General features: G+C 38.1%; 1 protein-coding gene across 1 annotated transcript in view; it reads left to right on the top strand.

Annotated features, from left to right (window-relative positions):
* Window positions 1-26285, top strand: part of megf6b (multiple EGF-like-domains 6b) — a 171537-nt gene that overhangs the window by 98315 nt on the left and 46937 nt on the right. Inside the window, exons 6-14 of the mRNA XM_056468150.1 lie at window positions 5978-6100; window positions 9365-9490; window positions 15238-15360; window positions 15614-15736; window positions 16795-16932; window positions 17547-17669; window positions 21329-21451; window positions 22918-23088; window positions 23180-23311. Coding sequence (XP_056324125.1) covers window positions 5978-6100; window positions 9365-9490; window positions 15238-15360; window positions 15614-15736; window positions 16795-16932; window positions 17547-17669; window positions 21329-21451; window positions 22918-23088; window positions 23180-23311 — 1182 coding nt within the window. The remainder of the gene's footprint in view (window positions 1-5977; window positions 6101-9364; window positions 9491-15237; window positions 15361-15613; window positions 15737-16794; window positions 16933-17546; window positions 17670-21328; window positions 21452-22917; window positions 23089-23179; window positions 23312-26285) is intronic.

Below are 26285 nucleotides of genomic sequence, written 5' to 3'. Positions count from 1 at the left end.
GGACATAGTCTCTTGGCCTCTTTGATGTACTGGAGGTTTTTGTGATCTGTGATCACCTGGAACGGATGTTTGGCTCCCTCCAACCAGTGACGCCACTCCTCCAAGGCTAGCTTGATTGCTAGAAGCTCCCTGTCTCCTATGCTGTAATTCTGCTCCGCCGGGCTCAACTTCCGAGAGAAATAGGCACAGGGATGCAGTCGGGGCGGTGTATCATGATGTTGAGATAATACTGCCCCGACGCCGGTGGTGGATGCGTCCACTTCCACCACGAAAGGAAGATTTGGGTCAGGATGAGTCAGGAGTGGGGCCCTTGTGAACTCCTTCTTAAGAAGGCGGAAGGCTGCGGCTGCTTCTTTGGTCCACTCCAGTCCTTTGGGTTTACCCTTGAGGAGATTAGTGAGAGGTGATGTAATCCTGCTGTAGTCCTTGATAAATCGTCTATAAAAGTTAGCAAACCCAAGAAACCTCTGGAGCTCCTTAATGGAAGTGGGTTCTGACCAGGATAGAACAGCCTCAATTTTCTTCCCATCCATACGTATACCGGTTTGGTCAATGATGTATCCCAGGAAATGAATCGACTTCTGGTGGAATGAGCATTTCTCCGCTTTGAGGTAGAGGTGATGTTCTCTCAATGTGTGTAGGACCTCCGCAACGTGTTGGCGATGTTCGGCCTCACTCCGGGAGTAAATGAGGATGTCATCTATGTACACTATTACACAGTGGTGAAGAAACTCCCGGAGGACTTCATGAATGAAGTTTTGGAATACGGAGGGGGCGTTGACCAGACCGTAAGGCATGACCTCATATTCATAGTGGCCAGTAGGGGTCACGAATGCTGTCTTCCATTGGTCCCCCTCACGTATTCTTATCAGATTATACGCGCTGCGGAGGTCCAATTTAGTGAAGACTTTAGCTTCTCGGAGCTGTTCCAAAGCGGCTGGTACCAGAGGAAGGGGATATCGGTATTTTACTGTACCGTTATTTAGGACCCTGTAGTCGATGCATGGACGCAGCCCTCCGTCCTTCTTGGCCACAAAGAAGAAGCTTGAGGCGGCTGGTGATTTTGAGTGACGTATGTACCCCTGACTCAGAGCCTCCCTTATGTAATCTTCCATTGCCTGATTCTCTGGAAGCGAGAGCGGGTAGATCCTACCTCTTGGCAACTGGGCATCTGGAACTAGGTCGATCGCGCAGTCCCATGGCCGATGCGGCGGTAGCTGGGAAGCTCTCTTGGGGCAGAAGACATCATGAAAGGAGCTGTACTCCTTAGGAATGTGGATAGACTGCTTCTCAGGAGGGCTCTCGACCGATGTTGCAAACAAAGAAATGGGGTTCCGACCTTGAAGAGGGAGATTTGGAAAACAGGCAGGTGTACATCCAGATCCCCATTTCTTTATCTCTCCTGTGCCCCAAGAGATGATGGGATCGTGCTTCACCAGCCACGGGCGCCCTAGAATGATGTCCATATTTGCACCCTCCAGAACCAGAAATTGAATCCTCTCTTGATGTAACACCCCCACTTGAAGAAGGATGTCTTCGCATTGTCGATGGATACGGGTCGAAGATCGAGTGCACTGGGTTATCGGTTGTATCTGGTATATATGCGAGGACGCCTCAGTACGGAGGTGGAGTTGACGACAGAGGGATTGGGAGATGAAGTTCCCTGCTGACCCGGAGTCGATGAGGGCTGTGACAAGGAGAGAAATAGAGGCAGTAGTTATTTGTACGGTGGTAGTAAGTGGTTTACATTGTTCAATATTCGTACTGAATACACTCACTGAAGTCCGAATGGGACGAAGGGGACACTCCATACGGGTGTGTCCACTGACACCGCAGTATAGACACAGACCCCGGGTCAGCCTCCTCTGTCGTTCCGCTGATGTCAGTCTTCCAGACTCTATTATCATGGGTTCTGGTTCTGGAGAGGCTGTTGACTCAGGCGATTGGAGGAGTGCAGACGAGGGGGTGATGGTGTCCTGTTGATAGGAACGAAGACGATCGGAACATCGGAGAGAATGTTGGATGAATCTCTCCAGACCCATTGTATCATCTAATGTGGCCAGTTGGATTCGGAGAGTGGGTTCCAAGCCGAGCCGGTACGTGGTCAACAACGATCTCTCATTCCATCCACTTGCAGCTGCTAGAGTGCGAAACCGGAGAGCATATTCCTGTGTAGATAGAGTACCTTGCTTTAGATGATACAGCTGCTCTCCAGCGGCTACTTCCCCATCAGAACGTCCAAACACCTCTTTGAAATACTCCGTGAAGGTAGTGATGGAATTCATGACCGGCCCGGCTTGATTCCAGATCGTCTCAGCCCATTTAAGTGCAGGTCCAGAGAGTAGAGATACGATGTAGGCGATCTTTGACTTATCTGTGGGATATAGAGAAGGTTGCATTTCGAATATGAGGGAACATTGTAACAGAAAACCATTGCACTCCCCCGCTCCGCCTGAGTAGGGCGCTGGTCGGGCCATGGGACTGGAAGGAAGGGCCGAAGAAGAAACTGTGGAGGCGGAAGTGCTCGGTGCTGGTGGTGCGTTGGAAAGTGGAGCTGGTGGCTGTAGAATCCGCTTCAACTGGTCCACCAGCTCTTGAAAGTGATCGGGGGTGCTCATGTTGTCGTCGTTATTGGTCCGGGCTTCTGTTATGAAGCGGACAGGAGACAGAGGTAAGGAAACGTTAGGGTGTTTATTGAATGACAACAAGGAGCACATGAAGGATAGCCAGGAGGATCAGGAATGATGTTGGGGTCTTCTCCTCCGTGGCTGGGTAACAGGAATACACGAGGATGGACAGCACACACCAGATACAGCTGACAGAGGATGACACAGACTTGGAAGGACTGGAAGACAGGACGATACGGGAGGACCAGGAAGACTAGGGAGGAATACAAAGAGAACAGGTAAGTAAATCGTTTGTTTAGCTGAGGATGACTACGCTGAGTGGTCGCTCAGTTGTCCGCTTTCGTCGAGACGAGCCCGGACAATGAGCGACTGGAGTGCTGTGCTTTTATCTGGTGCTCGTGAATGTGATGCAGCTGTGTGCTCATTAGAAGTCAGGTGATGGTGATCTTCGTGAGTGGGGATCGTGAGAGCCTGACCAATCCGTGACAGGTATCGCACGGATCTAGACAGTCATAACAGTGTGATTTTTATTTTATTTTTTTTTTTGGAGAGCACAATCTGCTCTGCTTGTGATCTTTATGGTCAAATCAGCAAGAGTCGAGCGCTCCTGTGTGTGTTTATTCTGAATCAGGCAGCAAAAATGTGGCTGGTGGCATGAAATGTTTATTCTAGAGCTGACTTCTTTAATCCAAGCTACTCATTATATAAATTGATAGTTCACTCAAAAATTAAATGGTCTGTGGTCTTTGTAAATGCAAGTGAATGGCTACCGGAACTTTTAGAGTCCACACACACACGCACACACACACACACACACAACATACATGCAACACAATATTAATACCTGTTATTTCTGAATATTAAAACCTGTTATTTCTGATAATTCATTGTTTTTTTTAGATTTTTATTCGATGGCACATTTACATTTTTGTCATACATGTACATACATTGTAAAAATATCTGTTAATTGACATTTTTAACAGTATTTTGTGATTCACAAGTTTTTTTCTGTTTATTTACGGTTGTGGACTGCATTAAGCCTGGTTTATACTTGATGCGTCCGCTTGTTCGCTTGATTGCGCACATCGAATGTGATGTCATCGTGGAGTTTGCGGATGTTCGCTTTGGGTGTGCGCGACATGATTTCGGCAGTTTTTTTTGAGACTCGAGCAAACAGTGCGTGCGGTGCCACGTTTTATTTGAGTTAAATATGAAACACTCTGAAGAGATTTTGTCTAAAACAGAACGACTGTACAGACATCTTTATGATCTGTGATCATAGAGATAACCTAATGATCAATAATACTTGGCTAGAAATTGCAACAGCTGTGGGAAATCGGAAAGTTTTTGTTAAAAGGTTTGGAAAAACCTGAAAGATGAGTTCGTTAAAACCAAAAGAGGTCATGGCAAAAGACCCTGGTACACAATTACAGAATATGTTTTTCCACCATTCATAGGTTTAACACTGATTTATATATTGCAAATTTGAATTTAAAACAATTTAATAGTTTCAACACTAATTAAGGAACAAATTATTTCTTTGATAACTGGGAAGGAATATTTAAACCTATTGGTTTACAATATACTGATGGCCTGTTTTTCTAGGCTTTATTGGGGATAATGGTCAGGAATGTTGGACAATTATTGCCATTTTAGCATAAGTATAGGACAGAAACTAGCCAGACAGTAATGTGTGAATTGTGGAGCGGCCTAAATCTAAAAAACATCTGTTTTTTTTAGTAAGTGTACTTTTTTTTTTGCTTTTATTCTTGCCATAATAAAAATATATTTGTTGAGCAACTAATGTTCTCTTGTCATTAATATTTTAATAAACTTTAAAAGGTAAAACTGTCTGAGATATAAACAAAAGCAAGTGATGGATCAAAGTTTGATTTTAAAAATCTTGAATGGTTCTAAAAATCTTTATAATCATTAAAATAACAAAATATAATATAATCATTAAAATAATAAAAATAGTTTTAAAATATTGAATTATATTAATGATATGACGTAGTTCCGGAAACTTTCTACTTCTCCGTTTATCCGTCTGATTTTAAGGTCAGCTTCTTTTGACCGCCCCTTTTTAAGAATATCATAATGGCGAATGTGGCATGTATAAAAGCCTCGTCCGTTTCGCGAGGTGCGAGGTGCGCGATGCAGCGCCAGGCGAAAGTATAAATCCAGCTTTATGAGATGTTGATGTCAACTTTTGATGTTGAAAATTCAGTGACTGCCTAGTGATCAGTTAGGAAATTAGTGTTTCCACATTTGAGGAGCGTGTGTGTGCGACCTTGTGAAGTTTGATTGGTTGTGTGTGGAAAAGGAAAGCAAGTTGCTTCCTGTTAGATTTTTGTGTTTTAGGTCAAGAACTGTGTGTAGACTTTTGAAAAAAGTGTTTTATGCAATTAAAAATGGAGTTTTTTTGAGAAATAGCTTCTGGTTTTGGACATTTGAGGTGTAGTTTTGCATTTTGAGTGAGAGGTTTCAGAAATCGTGTGACAAGAAAAGATTTGTGTGTAAGCTGTTGGAAAAACAACAGCTGTAACAAAGTGACTTTTATTGACATTTTAAAATAATATAATGCATAAAAAGTAATATTTAGAGAAAAATACGTCTGTAAAATAACAGAAAATGTACTGGCAGTTAATTACAAGGTTTTGTAGCATAATATACAGCTCCAGCCCAGACAATATAGCACTGCAAGCTATTTTTTTTGAAGGTCAAAAGTTGTTGGAAGAAACATTAAGGTCCCATAATGCAATTCAAAGGCATAAATAAATCGGGGAAGATAAAAAAATAAAAACATGAATCTCAAAATATGGAAAAATGCTAATTAGCGGATATTTTTTACAGTGTACTGTACGTATACATTAAATAGACTTGTGAAGTCTAGCGACATGGGAAAGCCACATTAGTTTTTTAACAGTAGTGAAGCGTGTGTTAGAATCTGATCTCAGAGCAGTTACAGTGTGTTTTTCAACAGGCCGTGACTCTATTAGCTCTGATCTTTGTGGGCAGCAAAGCTTTGAAAGCTGTTTGAGAACCTACAACATTTCAGTGGACCGTAAATGTACTTGTTTTCCCTTTTTTGTGGTTTGTTCCATCACGGCAAGCATGTGAAACGAACAGCCACTTCTCTTTGTTTGTTTGTGATCGCACAGCTTGAGTTTATTCAAGGCTAGTCTGGATATTTACTCATGATGTCACACATTTTTACCCCTAGGCAGATTGTGTTTTGAATGTAGTTGATTTAGAGGGAAAATAACGGCATACTGGTACCAGATCTGAACTAAATCTGATGAACGTTTCATAGTGCAATATTAAATAGTGTTTATATGTGTTTTGTGCAGATATTGACGAGTGCCAGGTTCATAACGGAGGCTGCCAGCACACATGTGTGAACACCAGGGGTTCATATCACTGCCAGTGTAACGCCGGCTCTCGACTGCATGTGGATGGACGCACCTGCATCGGTAAAACACACCTTCAGCCAAAGCAAACACAGACTTACATTTCACTTCTATATCAAAACACATGGAATTTATATATTTGGCTTAAAGGGGGCTTGTTATGCCCCCTTTTACAAGGGGTAAAATAAGTCTCTGAAGTCCTTAGAGTGTTTGTGTGAAGTTTCAGCTTAAAATACCACACAGAAAATACTGTAGAACTCTTTGAAACTGACCCTTTTCAGCTTTGATCCAGATTGTGCTCTTTTCAAAAGAGGGCGGAGCTACAAATGCCTGTGTGTCAGCATAGGGGCAAGTCTAATGTCTTATGCTAATGAGGGGGAGATGGTCTCTAGTGGGAGCTGCCTTTCCAGCTGCAACCCAGTACTGGGAAACACCCATTCACACACCTGTATCGCATGTCTTTGGACTGTGGGGCAACCGGAGCACCCGGAGGAAACCCGTGTGAACGCCAAATGACCCAGCCGGGGCTCAAACCAGCGACCTTCCTGCTGTGAGGCGACTGTGCTACCCACTGCGCCACCACTCTTACAAGCAACAGATAAACAAGCTTAGTTTTCGATCGTCACGTCACGCATGAATTATTTAAATATCAACCCTCCTGTTCAACACAAAAATGTTTGTGCAGAAAACTTGTAGACACAACATTTTAGCAAATATTGTTGACATAACATATATTTTGATGTAGATCAATAGTTATTCACAATTCTTAGTATATATGACAGAAAAAGTACAGTGTGTTGAACAAATGGTGATTTTACTTTTTACAGTGTATGGAGGTTTGTCATTGAAATATCACCTATAGTTTATAACTACACTGCAAAAAATATCCTTAAACTAGCAGGTTTCCGTATTTTTAAATTCACTTTTTTAGTTTTCCCCATTTATTTATGCATTTGAATTGCCTTATGTGACCTTGATCTTTCTTCCAACAACTTTTAACCTTCAAAAGATCGAAAAAGTGACTTGGTAACACTTTATAAGAACTACACACTATGAATCATTTATTAAGCATTAGCAAATAGTGAATTCATTATGTGTTAGCATTAACTCTACATTAATAAACGTTAGTAAGCAGTTTATAACTGCAGATACAAATGCTGTGTTCTTGATTTACAACCACGTTTATAATGTGATTAATACTTGTACTTTCACACTTTGTTAATGATTTATTTTTTATTACTAAATTAAGTATCACATTATTTACAAACCAGTTATTTAAGAACAGTTGGTGTTTTTTAAGATCATTCAGAATAAGTTAGTAAATGATTAATAAACTATTGAAATCAACATTTATAAATCTTATTATTCAGGCATATACTAATCGTTAATTTATATGTTAATACATGCTTTATTGACTCAACTTCATCCAGTTTTGTGACCTAATCTAAAGTGAGGACTATTCATGCTTTATAAATCCCTTATAAATGACAATTAGTTATATTCCAAACAGGAAAAACAAACATAAAACATGAACATTGTTCATTCTTATTCATTTGAAGATACACAAATGAAACTGTTTAAAATAAAAAATAAATCTTTGCAACCTTATCTAAAATAAAATTACTGTAAAGTTTAAACATAGCATCTTATTATATTGTTAAATTACTATATTGCTGTTGTTTAATCCAATTTGATGTCGTATTTTGACTCCTGTTATTCAGCAATGTTTAAACTTTACAGTAATTTTACTTTTTAGATAAGTTTGCAATGATGATTGTTCAATTGATACTGAGCCTTTAGTTGTCATTTATAATGGATTTATAAAGCATAAACAGTCCTCACTTTAGATTAGGTCACAAAACTGAATGAAGTGAGTTAAAGCATTTATTAACATACGAATGAACTATTAGTATATGCCTGAATAATAATATATATAAATGTTGATTTCAATAGTTTATTAATCATTTAATAACTCATTCTGAATGATCTTAAAAACCATCAACTACTCTTAAATACAATCGGTTTGTTAATAATGCAATACTTCATTTAGTAATGAAAAATAAATCATTAACAAAGTATGAAAGTACATTAAGCACATTATAAATATGTTTGTAAGTCAAGAATACAGCATTTGTAGCTGCAGTTATAAACTGCTTACTAACGTTTATTAATGTACAGTTAATGTTTAACCGATAGGGAATTCACTAGATGCTAATGCTTAGTAAATGATTCATAGTGTGTAGTTATTATAAAGTGTTACCAGTGACTTTTATGAACATCATAATAGTTTAAAGTAATATATTGTCTGGGTTGGTGTTGTATATTACTCTACAAAAACCTTGTAATTAACCGCCAGTACATTTTCTGTTCTTTTACACACTTATTTGTCTATATATGATTTCTTGTACATTATATTATCTCAAACTATACTAAAATGTCAATAAAGGTTAAACTGTAGAGTTATTGAATACACTGAGTGTACTATATATACTGAATATAATCTATATACTGAATACACAGAGTTAGAGAATATACTGAATATGTTTGGTTCAAGTCTGTGTGTGTACAGAGATTGATTTATAATTGAGAAGTTTCTAGTGATTACCTTCATGCGTGTTTTATTCATACCTGCCAACATTCGGATCTTAAAATCCGGGAGATTTTATCCAGGGGTGCACGTGAAGTGAAGTTTTTCCGGGAGACAGAACAAAACGGGAGGTGGGCGGGAGATGGGTGTGAAATACATGAGAGTCCCGGGAAAAACGGGAATGTTGGCAGGTATGGTTTTATTTGGTTTAGTCACTGTTGTTGGGTGGCATGGTGGCTCAGTGGTTAGCACTGTCTTCTCACAGGAAGAAGGTTGCTGGTTTGAGTCCCAGCTGGGCCAGTAGGTATTTCTGTGGAGTTTGCATGTTCTCCCCGTGTTGGCGTGGGTTCCCTTCGGGTGCTCCGGTTTCCCCCACAGTCCAAACACATGCGCTATAGGGGAATTGAATAAACTAAATTGGCTGTAATGTATGAGTGTGTGCGTGACTGAGTGAGTATGGGTGTTTTCCAGTGCTGGGTTGCAGCATCCACTGCCTAAAACATATACTGTAATAGTTGCCGATCTATTCCACTGTGGCGATCACTGAAATAGAGACTTAGCTGAAGGAAAATGAAAGAATGAAGGAGTCACTGCTGTTCACGCAGCAGGAGTCCCTTGAACTCAACATTGAGTCACTCTGATAGAAGACACTGAAACACTTATGGTTTGCTTTTCTTTATTATGACTTGTGTGATCTTGGATTGATTCAATAGCAGCTCAGTGTTGTCTTCTGTGTTTAGTCGTTCAGTCCTGCGGTGTTGGGAACGGCGGCTGTGAGCATTTCTGTGTCCAGCAGACGGCGGGTCATTTCCAGTGTCGCTGCAGACCCGATTACAGACTGAACGGGGATGGAAAACACTGCACATGTGAGTCTGAATGCATGGTGATTTCTGACTCTCCAAGATACATTTATGGTCATAGTTTAACACTAAAGAATTATTAAATTCTAGAAACAGGACAACATTTTGCTTTTCCAGAAAATGCTTCTTGATTTTACGAATGTTTAGATATTTGAACTGGAAACAAGTCAAAAAATATGACGTGAGAAAAGCATTTGCTTGCTGTGACCAAATGCTGTATGATAAATAATCTCACAAAACATGTTCAGGTGGCATTTCACCCCAATATAGTAATGAAATTAATACATGGTTTCTGCTACATTCATTCTTCCATGGTGGGGCGCCACACCAAAATTCATCCCGCCACAGCTACATACAGCTTCTCATTCAAAACATTCAGCCGTTTTTGTAAAGAGCAGGTTATAATTGCACCAAATATATTAAAAGGTAAGTGAATTACAACAGCGCGAACGTTTTTGTAATCGTAGTAATGCTGTGCGTTATTTAACCCTTTAAGGTGAGGTGCTGACTGACAGGTGCGTGATGCTAGCAAACATGACGTAGCATTCAGTTATGACGAACACAGTTTCCATAATTATATTTTAATTATAGTTAAAGGTCTATGGCTCTGCATACAATGACTTTATCTTGCTGGAGTTTCACTTTACTTCAGGACGTATTAATACCTCTTTGTAGGTCTATTGGAGACATTCACCAATATTCCTAGCAAATCTAATACATTTTGGAGACATACTCGTTACATAAACGCACTAAATCGCACTTCAGCAGCGTTTATTTGAGAGCGGATATTTAAGGGGGTGCAAGAAGTTTCGTGCACGAGCAGAGGAAATCGGCGCTCCAACACAGAGATTCGCATGCTCGTATTACATGAATGCAATCTCGATTTGTAATACTGCCCTCACAACATTTGTCAATGAAATAACGTCACAGAGTCTGCCGCCACAGCTAGAAAAAATCCTAGAGGAAACACTGTAATAACAATAGTTATTAACACAAGCTTATTGTGAATGCATAGCTTATCTACATTTCAAGAGAGTGAGAATTATGTAGTCAGAGGTACGTATGGCTGCAGTTTGTCGTTATAACAAACACTACGGAGCAGTATGTCTGTTTCTTTTTGCGCTACTAGCTCAACGCTCACCTCCGTGTGCATGGCTTTTCAGCTGTCACCAGTTTGGCCAGTGGTTTGTTGTGTACGTCAGCAGTTTCGAGTCGATGGCAATGAAAGTGTTTGAGTCCAGTGAAGAATGGTTCCAGAAAGCGGGTACAACAAACGAAAGGCAAAAAAATAAAATAAAATAAGCAAGTAAATAACAGGGTGAGAACATGGTACGGTCTGAAAACGTGGTAAAAATCAGGCAGCAACAAGGGCTTTTTTTTCTGGATTGCTTTTTTGGATGAGTTTAGGGAAGTGGGTAGGCGCTGACCAATCAGGGCTTTTGAAAACGGTTGGGTTTAGGGAAGGAGGATGGTGGGTCAGTCGATCACTCAGTCAGTCAGTCAGACGAAAGCGGCCTCTGGTGGATTTATGCGAGAAGAGCAGGTGTGAATGGCACTCGCGAGAGAAATTAGAGATCTGAAAAAGCATACACAGCGGCCTCTGGCGAATTCACGAAACAAAAACTGCAAAAAAATGTACCTCCTGGGACGTATTTGGCGCTCTCCAGAAATGTATACCAGGGTACATATCCATAATGAGCCTGGGTTGCACTATTTGCCCTCCTGTGAATAAATAATAATATTTTTTATTGTTCTTTTTTTATTTTTTATAAATCATTCATGGTGCTTTTTTATTTTTTACCTTATGCATGAATTATAATTATAATTGCATGCATTCTAATTGCTTTCAGTTGCTGTTAATTAGTAAATCTCGACTGTGTTGATCTGTAGCGATGAGCGAGAGTATTAATATGCATTTGCTATGGAAACCCTCAGGTTGACGTCAACAGAAGCGCCACAATATTTTAATAATTCAACAATTCAACAATAATTACTAGATTAATCATTCATTTTAAGAATAACAATGTGTACTAGCAAAATAAACATTGTACATTTTTATTCCAATCAGACTTTAACAATGATGCCAAAGATTTAAGTAAACAATTATTGCATATTGCATATGATTAAAGTGTTTTTATATAACAGGATGCATATTTCTAAGAATAAATAAATAAATAAATAAATAAATAAATAAATAAATAAATAAATAAATAAATAAAAAGCAATATTCTTTAGTTCTTCTGCGGAAATTAAAAGCAGAGATTAAAGGCTCTGAAGTTTTAACGGGACAAAAACACCATAAAATTAATCACAAAATTGTATTGGATGTTTTGGAAAGCCAACTTTTAATGAGAAAAACTGAAGTTTGTTATTGTTTACAAATGTTTCAAATCAACATTTGTGAGGATTTTCGTAGAGAAAAACATCTTTGTGAGAAATTGTGTGAAGAAAAAATTTCTTGTATGATTTCTTGAGACTTGAAATAGTGCAAACGTTATGAGGAGTGTTTTTATAAATTATCCATGGAGATTTTTTATTTTGACATTATGCATAAAATGCAAGGATAATACGATCTTTTCTTTGTTTTTATAGTTATAATTGCTTTCAGTTGCTGTCAATTCCTGACTATTGAGTTGCACGCACAGATATGAGTGAGTTTGCTGGAAGTCCAAGCATTTGTTGAACATCGCTGACACGTAATGCATAAATATTACTATTCCCAGACTCTCTTAATAATGATAAATGTCCTAATGACAGGGACTTAAACAGGGCAAGTACTCTAAAATATCCTTTTTAATGTCTTATTATTCAAATATTTCTTTACAAGTGCTCTCATCCTTTAAAGTTCCCGCCAAAAAAATCCCAAGAGATTTAGTGAAAATATGAGTTGGGTTTTTGGGATGAAGTTGCCCTCAGATTCACTTTGTGACGTAACTTCACAAACTGTGACATCAGTGTCTTTGTGTCTGGTTTTCTGAGTTCGCCTTGAGTTGAACACTGATTTTAGAGTGATTTCTGCTGTTTCTGTGAAAGTGTAATTCTTGGCTATAGAGAGTGTGTTTTACTGCAGTTAAACACCGTGAGTGTGTGACAGGAGTTATTCACAGCAGCTGGACGACTAATGGGAAATCTGTTGAATATTGTTCACTGCAAAAAAAGATTTTCTTACTTTGTTTTTGTCTTGTTTCTAATCCAAATATCTAACAATTCTTAAATCAAGAAGCACTTTCTAGACTAGCAAAAAATATTGTCTTGTTTCCCAAAATTATGAGTCAAGTTTTTTTTATTAAAATAAGTTAAATAATTTGCCGACAGAGTGAGTAAGATAATCTTGTTTTCCCTTTGAAATAAGAGTTTTTTGTTTACCCATTGACGAATTATTTAGCCTATTTTAAAAAAAAGATTTATTATTTCTAAAAACAAGACATTATTTTAGTTTGTTTTTTAATTTTTTGTAATTTTTTTTTTTGTTTTTTTTAAACCTTTATTGATTGGACAGTGGAGATGTACAGACAGGAATTTGTGCGGAGTAGAGATAGGGAAGGATGGGCAAAGGCCCACAAGCCGGGATTTGAACTTGGGTCGCCGCAAGCAACTCGGGGCCATGTGTCGATGCACTAACCACTAGGCTATTGGTGCCGACTAGAAAATGCTTATTGATTTATGAATTGTTCGATATTTGGACTAGAAACAAGACAAAAACTCATTTTCTAAGCTAGAGAAGTGTACAAATACTGTATGATAAATAATCTCACAAAAACATGTTCAGGTGGCATTTCACCGCAAAATAGCAATGAAATAAAAAACAATAGTAATCTATAAAAACACCACGGGTCAAGAGTTTGGGGTCAGTTTTTTTTTTTTTTTTTAAAGAAAATTACTCTGTCAAGGTGGCATTTATTATATGTAAAAAAAAAAGGCTAAATTGTTAAATATTTATTAAAATTTTAAATAACTGCTTTCTTAATGGATGTAGTTTCAAATTAAATTATTTCTCCCATCCTTATTGCTTCTATTACTATTACCATTAATAAATAATAATAATAATAATAATAATAATAATAATAATAATTTATATTAGAGTGATTTCTGAAGGATCATGTGACGCTGAAGACTAGAGTAAATGAAGCTGAGAATCCATCTTTAAATTATTAAATTAAAATATAAACTCATCTTGAACAGTTATTTTGTAATGCAACAACATTTCACAATTTTACCATGTGTACTGTATTACTGATGAAATAAATGCAGCCTTGGTGAGCAGGAGAAGCTTATTTTAAAACATTTAAAAATCATACTGACCCCAAACTTTTGACCGGTAGTGTAGTTGAAAGGCTAAAATATTGGCCCTCTTGTTAATAAGTATGAACTATTTTTCCAACATTTCTCAAGTACTGTTTAATAACTTAAAATGTGGAAATGTAGGTATTGTGTTGTCTAAAAATGAGCACACAAGTGTCTAAAACATGCCACATTTTATTATTTTTATTTATTTTTCATCAGTTGTCATTTGTTGGTTTGCAGAACAAAAAACAAATAGTATTTTTTTCTCAAACACACTTGTTTATTTAGGCAAAACCAATCACTTCGATGAAATTTTATTTGATATATATTGTAATATGTATATTTAATATGATATGTGTATTTAATGCATATGTAGTGTAATTTAATATGATATGTATATTTAATATGTATACTTAATATGTATATTTAATATATTATTATATATTTTAATAACATATTTTATGGTGGCATGGTGGTGCAGTGGTTAACACAGTGGCCTCACAGCAAGAAGGTCAATGGTTTGAGCCCAGGCTGCAGTTGGCATTTCTGTGTGGAGTTTGCATGTTCTCCCCGTGTTGGCGTGGGTTTCCTCAGGGTGCTCTGGTTTCCCCCACAGTCCAGAGACATGCACTATAAGTGAATTGAGTAAGCTAAATTGTTTGTTGTGTATGTCCTGGTCCTCCAGGTTGAGCATTGGGCTAACGACCCACCTTGTAAAAATGAGATGTTACGAAACACCAATATGGTGCGGCTAAATATCAACTTTGATATAAACGGCCCTGGGAGTAAGTAATAACATTCTTTAATGTCAAATATTTGTAATTTAATATGCATTGCCTTGGTTTTACAGCATGGAATTTAGCTTTTTTTATTTAATTAGGTTAATTGTTTAATAATGCCACTGTGCAATTTCTTTAAGGGAAAATTGGGAATTTGTTTTGACAACAGAGATTCACCCATTTACTGCAGTAATACTACAACTTAATAGTTTTTTATTAAAACATGAACCATTTTATCCATATAGTAACGCAGTTCCTAGAGAAACGGAAAATTAAATGAGTAAACGGTGGGCGTGGCTTGTTTTCTCTACTGTGAGCTGATTGGATGTAGTAAAGTAGACATTTCATCCAGAAAGATGGAGAAAAGGGTTTGGGGAGTGTTATTACAACCTAACAGACTCCTCCTCCTCACCGTTTCTATCAAAACAGACAGTTGGAGGGGCGTGGTTAAGTATGTTAGCCCCGCCCAATACCTCAGACAGGCCTAATCTGAGGATTTAACTGAAAACGGAAGTGCGTTTTCAGATTTTAATTTTAGATTACAAGGGCAAACTATTTTATTTTTCTGAATGACATGCACAGATGATTTGTTCAATACAAAACTAACAACATGAGCTGACAAAATTAGCATGATTAGCTTTGATTTCATGTGTACTTTAATGTCTGATTTCTTGTATTGACCATCATCAGTGGTAAACCCGTGTGCGGAGCAGAATGGCGGATGTTCTCAGATGTGCCACAGGGATGGAGCTCAGGCCCGCTGTGAATGTCATCAAGGTTATCAGCTCGCTGAGGACGGCAAGACCTGTGAAGGTAAAATACACCTGGGTGTCTCATATTTTTTTAGATTCAATTCAATTCAATTCACCTTTATTTGTATAGCGCTTATACAATGTAGATTGTGTCAAAGCAGCTTCACATAAAAGGTCACAGCAAATAGGAACAGTGTAGTTAAGTTTGTAGTGTTCACACAGAGTTCTCACTGTTTCACTGCTCACATTGATGTCTTGCGTTCTTGAAATCGGAGTATGTGCATGTGTTTATGCTGTGTGTTTTCGTGCATCAGACATTGATGAGTGTGCGTCGGGTCAGACGGACTGTGCTCATGGCTGTCGTAACACCAGAGGATCCTTCATGTGTGTGTGTTCTGCTGCCTATGAGCTCGGGGTGGATGGTAAACAGTGCTATCGTGAGTATGAGCTGAGAGACTCGCATACACTGAAAAAACTGATTCATTGGATTTACTTCATTTTTTTAAGGTAAGTGCTTAAAAGCAATTTATATGTGCCGAATTTAAACAAAGAAATTAGGTTGAACGTTACTACATTTAATATGTTTAAATTCAGCGCATATCCATTGTTTGCAACCACTTACCTTAAAAAAATAAACCATGTTTGTTTTTTAGATGCTTTTGGCTCTTTTTTTTTTTGTTCAGATCTTTTTATTAACATTTTGGTCAATAAAACATCAATTTTAAAAATATTTGAAAAGCAGAGAGAACTTATCTTTGCTCCAACAGGGTCCCCCGCCCCACTGCATCATTTTTTTATACAATATATTATGCCCATTTTAATCTGTTTTACATCATGTCAGGATATAGACATACATACAATACAAGTAGATAAAAGTTCCATTAAATGTTCCCTCATCTATTGTACATACACGCACACAACGAGTCACAATAGGCTTAGCAAATGTAAAATAAAGAAATAAAATGATTTAAATAGAAATTAGAATAAAATAAAAAGGAGGGATGAATAAATCTGAGATAAATAAAATAAATAAACAACAGTCAAACTGAAAATATTAAGTTTGAATCCATTTGCTTTATATATGTCAGCACTGGCTGCCAAATAAGATACAATTTTTTGACTGCAACCTTTGGTCGATTGGGCAAGGGTCAATTGACCCTTCGCTAAGCCCCGCCCTCCTTAGTTACTTAGTTAGTTGAGTAAGTGCATTATCCGGGTATTTAAAGTGCACTTATTATTTTTTAGAGTTTTCAGTGTAAACGCACTACTTACACTATTTATACTACAAAATGAAGTAGGATAGTGCATAAGTATGCGATTTGGGACGCACCTCTTGTGTATTTCTTGTGTATCCATACATCTTGCTATATAGAGAATGTGCTTGTTTTAATGTCACATTGCAAATATATATATTATATATATATATATATTACTGCATGTGAAATGAAACATTATAAGCCCTAATGCACTACCTGTGTGTGTTTTTGTGGTTCAGGCATTGAGATGGAGATCGTGAACAGCTGTGATCATGATAACGGGGGTTGTTCTCATCACTGTGAGCATTCGACCGGTGGTCCGCTGTGCAGCTGTAATGAAGGATATCAGCTGGACCACGACCACAAGACCTGCATCGGTACAGGAAACACAGATGACCATTTCCTGTTACACACTGTTAAAGTCAGAATTGTTCGCCCTTCTGTGATTTTAATTAAATTTTTTTTCTTCTTTAAATATTTCTTAAATGATGTTTTCGCAGAATTTCCTATAATATTTTTTCTTCTGGAGAAAGTCTTATTTGTTTTATTTCGGCTAGAATAAAAGCAGCTTTTAATTTTTTAAAAACCATTTTAAGGTCAATATTATTAGCCCTCTTAAGCTATATTTTTTCAATTTTTTTCGGAACAAACCATCATTATACAATGACTTGCCTAATTACCTTAACTTTAACCTAATCAACCTAATTAAGCCTTTAAATGTCACTTTAAGCTGAATACTAGTATCTTGAAAAATATTTAGTCAGACCTTATTTACTGTCATCATGGTAAAGATAAAAGAAATCAGTTATTAGAAATGAGTTATTAAATCTATTATGTTTAGAAATGTGTTGAAAAAATCTTCCTTCGTTAAACAGAAATTAAGGGGAAAATATACAGGATAGCTAATAATTCAGGGGGGCTAATAATTCTGACTTCAACTGTATGCACAGTAATGCTATAAACTGAAGGTGTGTGTTTTCTCTTCTGTCAGATATAAACGAGTGTGTCGATGGCAGCTCATGTTGTGAACATGACTGTACGAACTATCCTGGAGGATATGAGTGTTACTGTACAGCCGGATATCGACTGAATGCTGACGGATGCAGCTGTGATGGTAACACACATAGGGCTCTATTTTAACGATCTAGGCACAAAGTATAAAACGCAGAGCATATAAACATTAAGGGCATGTCCGAATCCACTTTTGCTATTTTAAATGATCTACCAGGGTTGAGCTTATTCTCTTAATGAGTTATGGATGTGTTTTGAGAATAAACCAAGCAGAAATGTCTCATCTCCCATTCCCTTTAAGAGTCAGTTGCGTCATGCCATGATGTATTTGCTATTTACATGGCGGACTTTGTAAGTGTAAAAACTGAACGCTTCACTAGCGAGAAAACAGTTAAACAGAGCATCTGCAGCAAGAGGATAAGGAACGAGCCTCCTCTTTTACTCTCACTTTCTTTTTCTTTCTTTCGTGGATAAGGAAACGTGTTGTACGCTCAGACATCCATTAGCCTACATATTTAATTTCGTTTGTTAAGCGCAAAGATTTGTTTCAAAACTATTTCTAAATTCAGTTCTAATTTTCAGCAAAGGAATAAATGAACAATAATAATGAAGTGTGGTCAAATCACTGAGTTATATCCAAATACACATGCTATGCCCCAAATGGTCTAAAACCTGATAGGTGAACAAATCTAAGCTTGTTTTTAATAAAACAAATATAAATATGCATATAATAAATAATACTGCTAATAATAATAACATTATACAAAAGCAAATTATCATTTTTTATATTTATGTAGAAAGTAGTGATGGGCCGCTACCGGCGTTGCGTTATCGTGCTGCGTTAACGCGAGACTCTTATCACGCGATAAAAAAAATATCGCCATTAATCTATTCTCAAGGTTGGGTTGGCAGTTGGGTCTATATTGAACATCATTTATTTTCATCACCAATTATCATAGTAGAACAGTTTCTCAAGCAGTTTGTGATGCATTTTAGAAACAGGAGATGAGCCCCTGGTCTAATGCGCCACCTGGCTTGAGAAACCCGTTCTCAAAGACTTATTATTTGGGTAGCACACATATTCTGAATGCCTTCGGCAGAATTCAAAAGAGCCATTTTAATCTAGATTTAAAAAACTAATCTATGCCCACCTATAGTAGAAAATAATAAATTTTACAAATATTTTATTCCTTTAATTCTTTTTGATCTGTAAAGATATTTGTGTATTGCTGTACATCCTGAGTGTTCAAGCAATGTGTAAGCGAGGAGCACAACTAATGTGCTCTGCACTGGACTTTAGACCTGCTTTCAGCTGGCCTATTGCACAGTCTATTTTAGTTCCTCAAAATACCTACGCACCAACAATGCGCCTTAATACACCTCTTTTCTAGACCGAAACACCCATCAGTCCACAAAGTGCCGCAAATGGATTTGCTATTTAAACAACGTGTAGGAAAACGGTTGCATTGGCCTGAAAATTAAGGTTGCATTGGTCTGAAAATAGCAACACGTTGGGGAAAACACGTCTTGCACCTTATTGCGCCAGGTGTATGGTAGGGCCCTCAAACTCACCAGGCCGAAAAGAAAGTTTAGTCGAAAAGAAAGAACTTTTTTTTTTTTTTTTTCTGAGAAATATGTTTCAGGGTTTTTCTCTACTGTTTACACTGAAAAAATGAAACTACACTGTAAAAAGTGTTTAGTTTACTTAAAAAAAAAAGTGAGTAAACTCGTTGCCTTCAAATTATTAAGTAAATGAAGCATGTGAATAATTCTATAAAATTAGTTAAGCGAAGTTCTAAGTTACAACAGAATTACTTAAGTTTTTAAAGTAAAATCAGCTTGTCACTTTTAAGGCAATAGATTTTTCAAATGATTACTTTTTTACTGTGTTTTTCATTCAAAAGGCATTTTTATATTGGGTTAAGTGAAAAATTATGGTTTCTGATGGTTTATTCAATTTGCCTTAAAGCAAAAAACAAAACCCCCTTAGGTAAACTTAAAAACATAACTTTTTCCTCAAAAGTATATTTTTACTTTAAACGAGCAGTTTTAATGTCATGTGACCAAATGAAAAAAGGTACTGTATAAATGCTATGTAATTATTCCTTAGTTTTATTTTTAATAATCACACTTAATGACAACAGTCTGCAGAAACACTTTGACTGACATTCTCCCTTTGTACAAGTCATCAGAGGGGGAAAGCCCCGCCCACTAGTGACCATCTCTCCCTCATTAGCATAAACAGCCCTGAGTGAAAAGCAGCTATCCACCATTAGAGTTTTGACCTGCTGAAGATAATCATAGGATTATAAATGTGGAGTTTTAGATGAAGCACAAATAAACAGAGAAAGGAGTCTTCATAGACTGACGCATTTTGGCAAACTTTTTTTGACATTTTCAGTTTTTCACAGAGATGACATTAGTCTTGTTTTTGAATGTGCTGCTAGCTGAAGCAAAGCGCTCCCCTTTTGCGTATACGCTCAGTGGATACTTTATTAGATACACCTTACTAGTACCGAGTTGGACCCCCTTTTGCATTCAGAATTGCCTTAATCCTTTGTGGCATATATTCAACAAGGTACTGGAAATATTCCTCAGAGATTTTAATCCATGTTGACATGATCACACAGTTGCTGCAGATCTGTCGGCTGCCCATCCATTATGTGAATCTCCCGCTCCACCGCATCCCAAAGGTGCTCTATTAGATTGAGATCTGGTGACTGTGGAGGACATTTGAGCACAGTAAACTCATTGTCATGTTCAAGAAACCAGTCTGAGATGATTCGTGTTTTATAACATGGTGCATTATCCTGCTGGAAATAGCCATCAGAAGATGGGTAAACTGTGGTCATAAAGGGATGGACATGTCAGCAACAATACTCAGGTAGGCTGTGGCGTTGACACGAAAGTGTGCCAAGAAAATATGCTCCACACCATTACACCACCACCAGCAGCCTGAACCATTGATACAAGGCAGGATGAATCCATGCTTTCATGTTGTTGATGCCAAATTCTGACCCTACCATCTTAATGCGGCAGCAGAAATCGAGACTCATCAGACCAGGCAACGTTTCTCCAATCTTCTATTGTCCAGGTTTGGTGGTCCTGTGTGAATTGTAACCTCAGTTTCCTGTTTTTAGCTGACAGGAGTGGCACCCGGTGTGGTCTTCTGCTGCTGTAGCCCATCCGTCTTAAGGTTGGACGTGTTGTGTGTTCAGAGATGCTCTTCTGCATACCTCGGTTATAACGAGTGCTTATTTGAGTTACTGTTGCCTTTCTATCAGCTGAAACCAGTCTGGCCATTCTCCTCTGACCCCTGGCACCAACAACCATGCCACGTTCAAAGTCACTTAAATCCCCTTTCTTCCCCATTCTGATGCTCAGTTTGATCTGCAGCAGATCGTCTTGACCATGTCTACATGCCTAAATTCTTTGAGTTGCTGCCATGTGATTGGCTGATTAGAAATTTGCATTATCGAGCAGTTGGACAAGTGTACCTAATACAGTGGCTGGTGGGTGTATGTATGTGTGTGTGTGTGTGTATATATATAAATATATATATATAAGTAAATATATAAGAAAAAATCACCAACCATTTCTAAGACCTTTGTTCTTTGACTGTGATCATTTAGAGCTATATTAAATAAAATTCTTTTCAACTGAAGAAAGAAATGAACAACTTGGATGTCAAGGGTGTGAGTGAATTATCAGGAAAAATTCAATCAAGTGAATAAATGTATTGTCTAAACGCTGTTGTTTTAGATATTGACGAGTGTTTGGCTGTTAATGGAGGATGTGATCATGCGTGTCTGAACAGCGCCGGCTCTTTTCAGTGTTCCTGTAGACGTGGATATCGACTCGATGAAGACAGAAGATCCTGCATACGTGAGTTTACAGCTTCAAACTGAGGAAATATTCTGGAAAATATATTCTAAATATTATTCTAAATATTCTATATTAATATATTATATATTTCTAATTTATTTAATAACATTATTTAATAACCTTCCAATTTTGTTGGAGAGCAGTAAGTGCACTATTCTGTGATTCTGAATGGCTGTATTTAAACTTCTGTCGTGTTTCGTCTTGTGTAAACAGCCAAATTGCTCATTACTGCAAATCTTATCACGTAGTGTGTGTTAGGACACGGAGTTACAATGTAACCTGCTCACCTAATGTCTACGCTTGTAATATTATTGTCATTTGCTAATTAATAACCACTTCATGTGGAACTCTGAATCTGCATCTCATTTCGGTGGCTGCTACTGTCCATTCGGTCACATTTCGGTCACGAACGCATGCTTTGAGAGCCTGTCTGACTTCAGTGTTGTTTTTCAGATAAACAATAATGTTCACTTAGCATGTTTCTTAAATATCTGCAAATATGTTATGGTATTTTTATGATTTAGAAGAGTCAAAAACTTACACACAGCACATTTAAATATAGTTTATATCATTCTACAAGAAGAAAGTTATATATTGTACACTTAAGGATGTCAAAAATGAGCTATTCCTAACCCAAATTGCAAATATAAGTATACTTTGTGTTAACCAATACATTTCAGGCAAGTGGAATTATGCCAAAATATGTGAATAAATGAATTTACAGTCAAATATTAAATAGCGTTTTAACCCAAATTGTAAATATTCCAGTACCGTTCATGTAGTAGACTTGAATGTCTTCTTTTAGACCTTATATGTCCAGTATGAAGTAGCTGAGTGTGTGTGTATGTGTGTGTCTGTGTATATGTTTGTTTGCATACGCTTACATGTGTGCATGTGCATGTGTGTGTGCGTATGTGGATATGTGTGTGTGTGTTAATGGCATACTGAGACACAAATATGTATAATGTCATGGGTATGAATTGATATGACACAGGTATTACAAGGAGATGTTGAATTATAAGAACATTTCTGATGTCTTCATTTTTCAAAAGGTCTATAAATCATACAGTTTTTTTTCAGAAAGTGAAAAAATTCAGAGAGTAAAACCTTAGAAAGTAATTTTTTACTGTAAAAAAAAGTTTATACAGTGTAAAAACAATGGAAACCTACTCAATGTCCCCACAATTCACCAAAACAAACCTGTGTTTGCATGCATGTGTGCGCGTGTGCATGGGTGGATGTGTGTGTTTATGATATATCTACACATAAATGTGTTTAATTTCATGGGTATGAATAGGTATGACACCGATGTTACAAGTAGATGTTGAATTATGAGGACTATAAAGAAAACCTCAGAAAGTAAAACCTTTTCCTAGTGTAAAAAAAGTTTGTACAGTATAAAAACAATGGAAACCTATGGAATGTCCCCACAATTCACAAAAAACAAACCTGTGTGTGTGTGTCAGTGCTGGAGGAGTCAGTGGAAGCATTGAGCAGCGGTCAGACGGTGGACAAACCTAGACCTGGACCTCAGCTCACGATCCTGCAGGACTTCGATCAGATCCTGGAGAAATACGAGGATTATGAGGACGACACTGGAGAACTGCGTGCCGAGAGCACTTTAGCTGAGAAATTCAGTGAGAAAACCTTTCCTTCTGTTCTGTAACACTGCTGGGATTTCATATATTGAGGAATATTCATCACATGCTTTTCATTTGTTGTGTGCAGTTTGTTTGAACGATTCGTTCGGCGTTGACTGCAGTCTGTCCTGTGAGGATTGTGTGAACGGAGGAGTGTGTAACAAACACAGAAACGCCTGTGACTGTCCTGACGGATGGACTGGAGTCATCTGTAATGAGAGTGAGTTTTTGATAGAGCCATGACACTAAAGATGTTTTTATATATAAGTGTGACCCTGGACCACAACATCTTAAAGGGATAGTTCACCCAAAAGTGAACATTTCCTGTTAACTTTCTCACCCACAAATCATCCAAGATGAATTTTTTTTTCTTCACTAGAACATTAAGAAAGATTTTGAATCTGTGGTCCTTGAATATTTATATAATGGCAGTGAATGGCAACAGTTTTTTTAGATTAAAAATAAACACCTACTAATTAGTTCAAATCAATAGCTGTAGCTCCTGTCATCACAAGCGACCGGCCTACTATCTGACTACAGTCACTGTTTGACCAGGCTGTGGATTAAAGCTAATAATATTGTAAATAATGTTCAGTTTCAAGGGCGTCATGGTGGCACAGTGGATAGTACAATCGCCTGACAGCAAGAAGGTCGCTGGTTTGAGCCTCGGTTGGGTCAGTTGGCATTTCTGTGTGGAGTTTGCATGTTCTCCCTGTGTTGGCGTGGATTTTCTCCCGGTGTCCCGGTTTGGAAAGTCCAAAGACATGCAGGTGAATTGGGTAAGCTAAATTGTCCGTAGTGTATGTCTGTGAATGAGAGTGTATGGATGTTTCCCAGTGATGGGTTGAAGCTTAAAGGGCATCCGCTGCATAATACATATACTGGATAAGTTGGCGGTTCATTACGCTGTGGTGACCCCAGATTAATAAAGGGACTAAGCCAAAAAGAAAATGAATGAATGAATGAATGAATAAATGTTCCGTTTCTTACACAGAACGATTGTGCTATCCACTGCGCCACCGTGACGCCCTTGAGACTGAACATCATTCATTCATTCCCTTTATTAATCCGGGGTCGCCACAGCGGAATGAACCGCCAACTTATACAGCACGTTTTTAAGCATCGGATGCCCTTCCATTTCTGGGAAACATTCATACACTCACACTCATAGGCTACGGACAATTTAGCCTTCCCTATTCACCTGTACCGCATGTCTTTGGACTGTGGGGGAAACCGGAGCACCTGGAGGAAACCCACGCGAACGCAGGGAGAACATGCAAACTCCACACAGAAACGCCAACTGACCCAGCCGAGGCTCGAACCAGCGACCTTCTTGCTGTGAGGCGACAGCACTACCTGCTGCATCACTGCATCGCCAAGGCTGAACATTACAATATTATTAGCTTTAAACCACAGCCTGGTCAAACAGTGACTGTAGTCAGATTGTAGGCCGGTCGCTTGTGACGACAGGAGCTACAGCTATTGATTTGGTCTTGTTTGTATGTGTTTATTTTAATTAAAAAAAATCTGTCACCATTCAATGCCATCCCAGCAGGCACACAACATTATAATACGTTAATATTAGGTTCGATTCAGGTCGAGTGACCAAATTTCATTGTCTAGCCAGCATCCAAGGACAACATTTTTTTGATGTCGGATAACAATGCCAAATGACGTTGATTTTAGGTTGTGTTGTAAAGTCCAAAATCCAACATTGAGCCAACATCTTAAACCAACATCAGGTATGCCAACCAAAATCCAACGTCTGATAGATGTCATAGCAGTAACGTCTACACATCAAGCTGTAACATCATTTGATGCTGATATATGGTTGTTTTTAGGTTGTATTGGAAAGTGACCAGACATTGACCAGGCAATAATTTTCATTTTTACTCAAAATGCAAAGTTCCACGACATTGGCGTACAATGTCAATCTGACCTTATGATGACGTCCTGTGCCTGCTGGGATTATAAAAATCACCAAGAATTTATATATCATCACAGATTCAGCTTAAAATCTTCTTTAATGTTCTACTGAAGAAAGAAAGCCACTTACATCTTGAATGACCTGCGGATGAGTAAATTAACAGGGAATGCAAATTTCTGGGTGAACTATCCCTTTATCCCTTTGCACAGGCAGGGATAGCAGATAATGCACTGTATTGAGTCGAAATGGTCAATTTTTTTCATGCCAGAAATCAGTTAAATAAAGATAAATGAGTTCCATGAAGGCATTTTAGTGAATTTCCTATCATTCATTCATTTTCTTTTCGACTTAGTCCCTTTATTAATCTGGTGTCGCTACAGCGGAATAAACCACCAACTTATCCAGGATATGTTTTACGCAGCGGATGCCCTTCCAGCTGCAACCTAGTACAATGATACATCCATACACACTCATTTACACACATACACTATGGACAATTTAGCTCACCCAATTCACCTGTACCGCATGTCTTTGGACGTGTGGGGGAAACCGGAACACCCAGAGGAAACCCACGTGAATATGGGGAGAACATGCAAACTCCACACAGAAATGCCAACCTGTACCGCATGTCTTTGGACGTGTGGGGGAAACCGGAACACCAGGAGGAAACCCACGTGAACATGGGGAGAACATGCAAACTCCACACAGAAATGCCAACTGACCCAGCCGGGGCTCGAACCAGCGGCCTTATTGCTGTGAGACAATCGTGCTACCCACTGCGCCATCGTGACGCTCAATTTCCTATCATAAAAATATTAATTTATTAAATCATATATATCAAATCAGGCTCATTGCGAATATGTACCCAGGTCTAAATTTCTGGGCGCAGCGAAATACGTAACCAGAGGTACTTCTGCTTGCAGTTTTTGCAAATCTGTTTTTTGATGTTCTCACAAATCTCTCTCACGTCCTCTACTCACGTAAATCCACCAGAGGGCGCAATATACACTTCAGCCGACCAGGCCAGCTTGCTGTCGACCGAGTGACTGACTGACCCAACCACCCCTTCTCTAAATCCAACCGATAGAGTTTTCAAAAGCAATCTAGAAAAAGAAAAGCTGACGTGGCTGCGTGACTTCACCATGGTTTCAGCCAGTTGTTTATTTATTTATATATATATTTGCTTTTGTTTTAACTGTTTTCTGGAACCTTTCTTCACTGGACTAGAACCGTCATCGCAGTCAACTCCGCTCCACGAAAAAAATCA

Source organism: Danio aesculapii, chromosome 11, assembly GCF_903798145.1.
Source record: "Danio aesculapii chromosome 11, fDanAes4.1, whole genome shotgun sequence".
NCBI lineage: Eukaryota > Metazoa > Chordata > Actinopteri > Cypriniformes > Danionidae > Danio > Danio aesculapii.
This window is presented reverse-complemented; position numbering and strand designations above follow the sequence as displayed.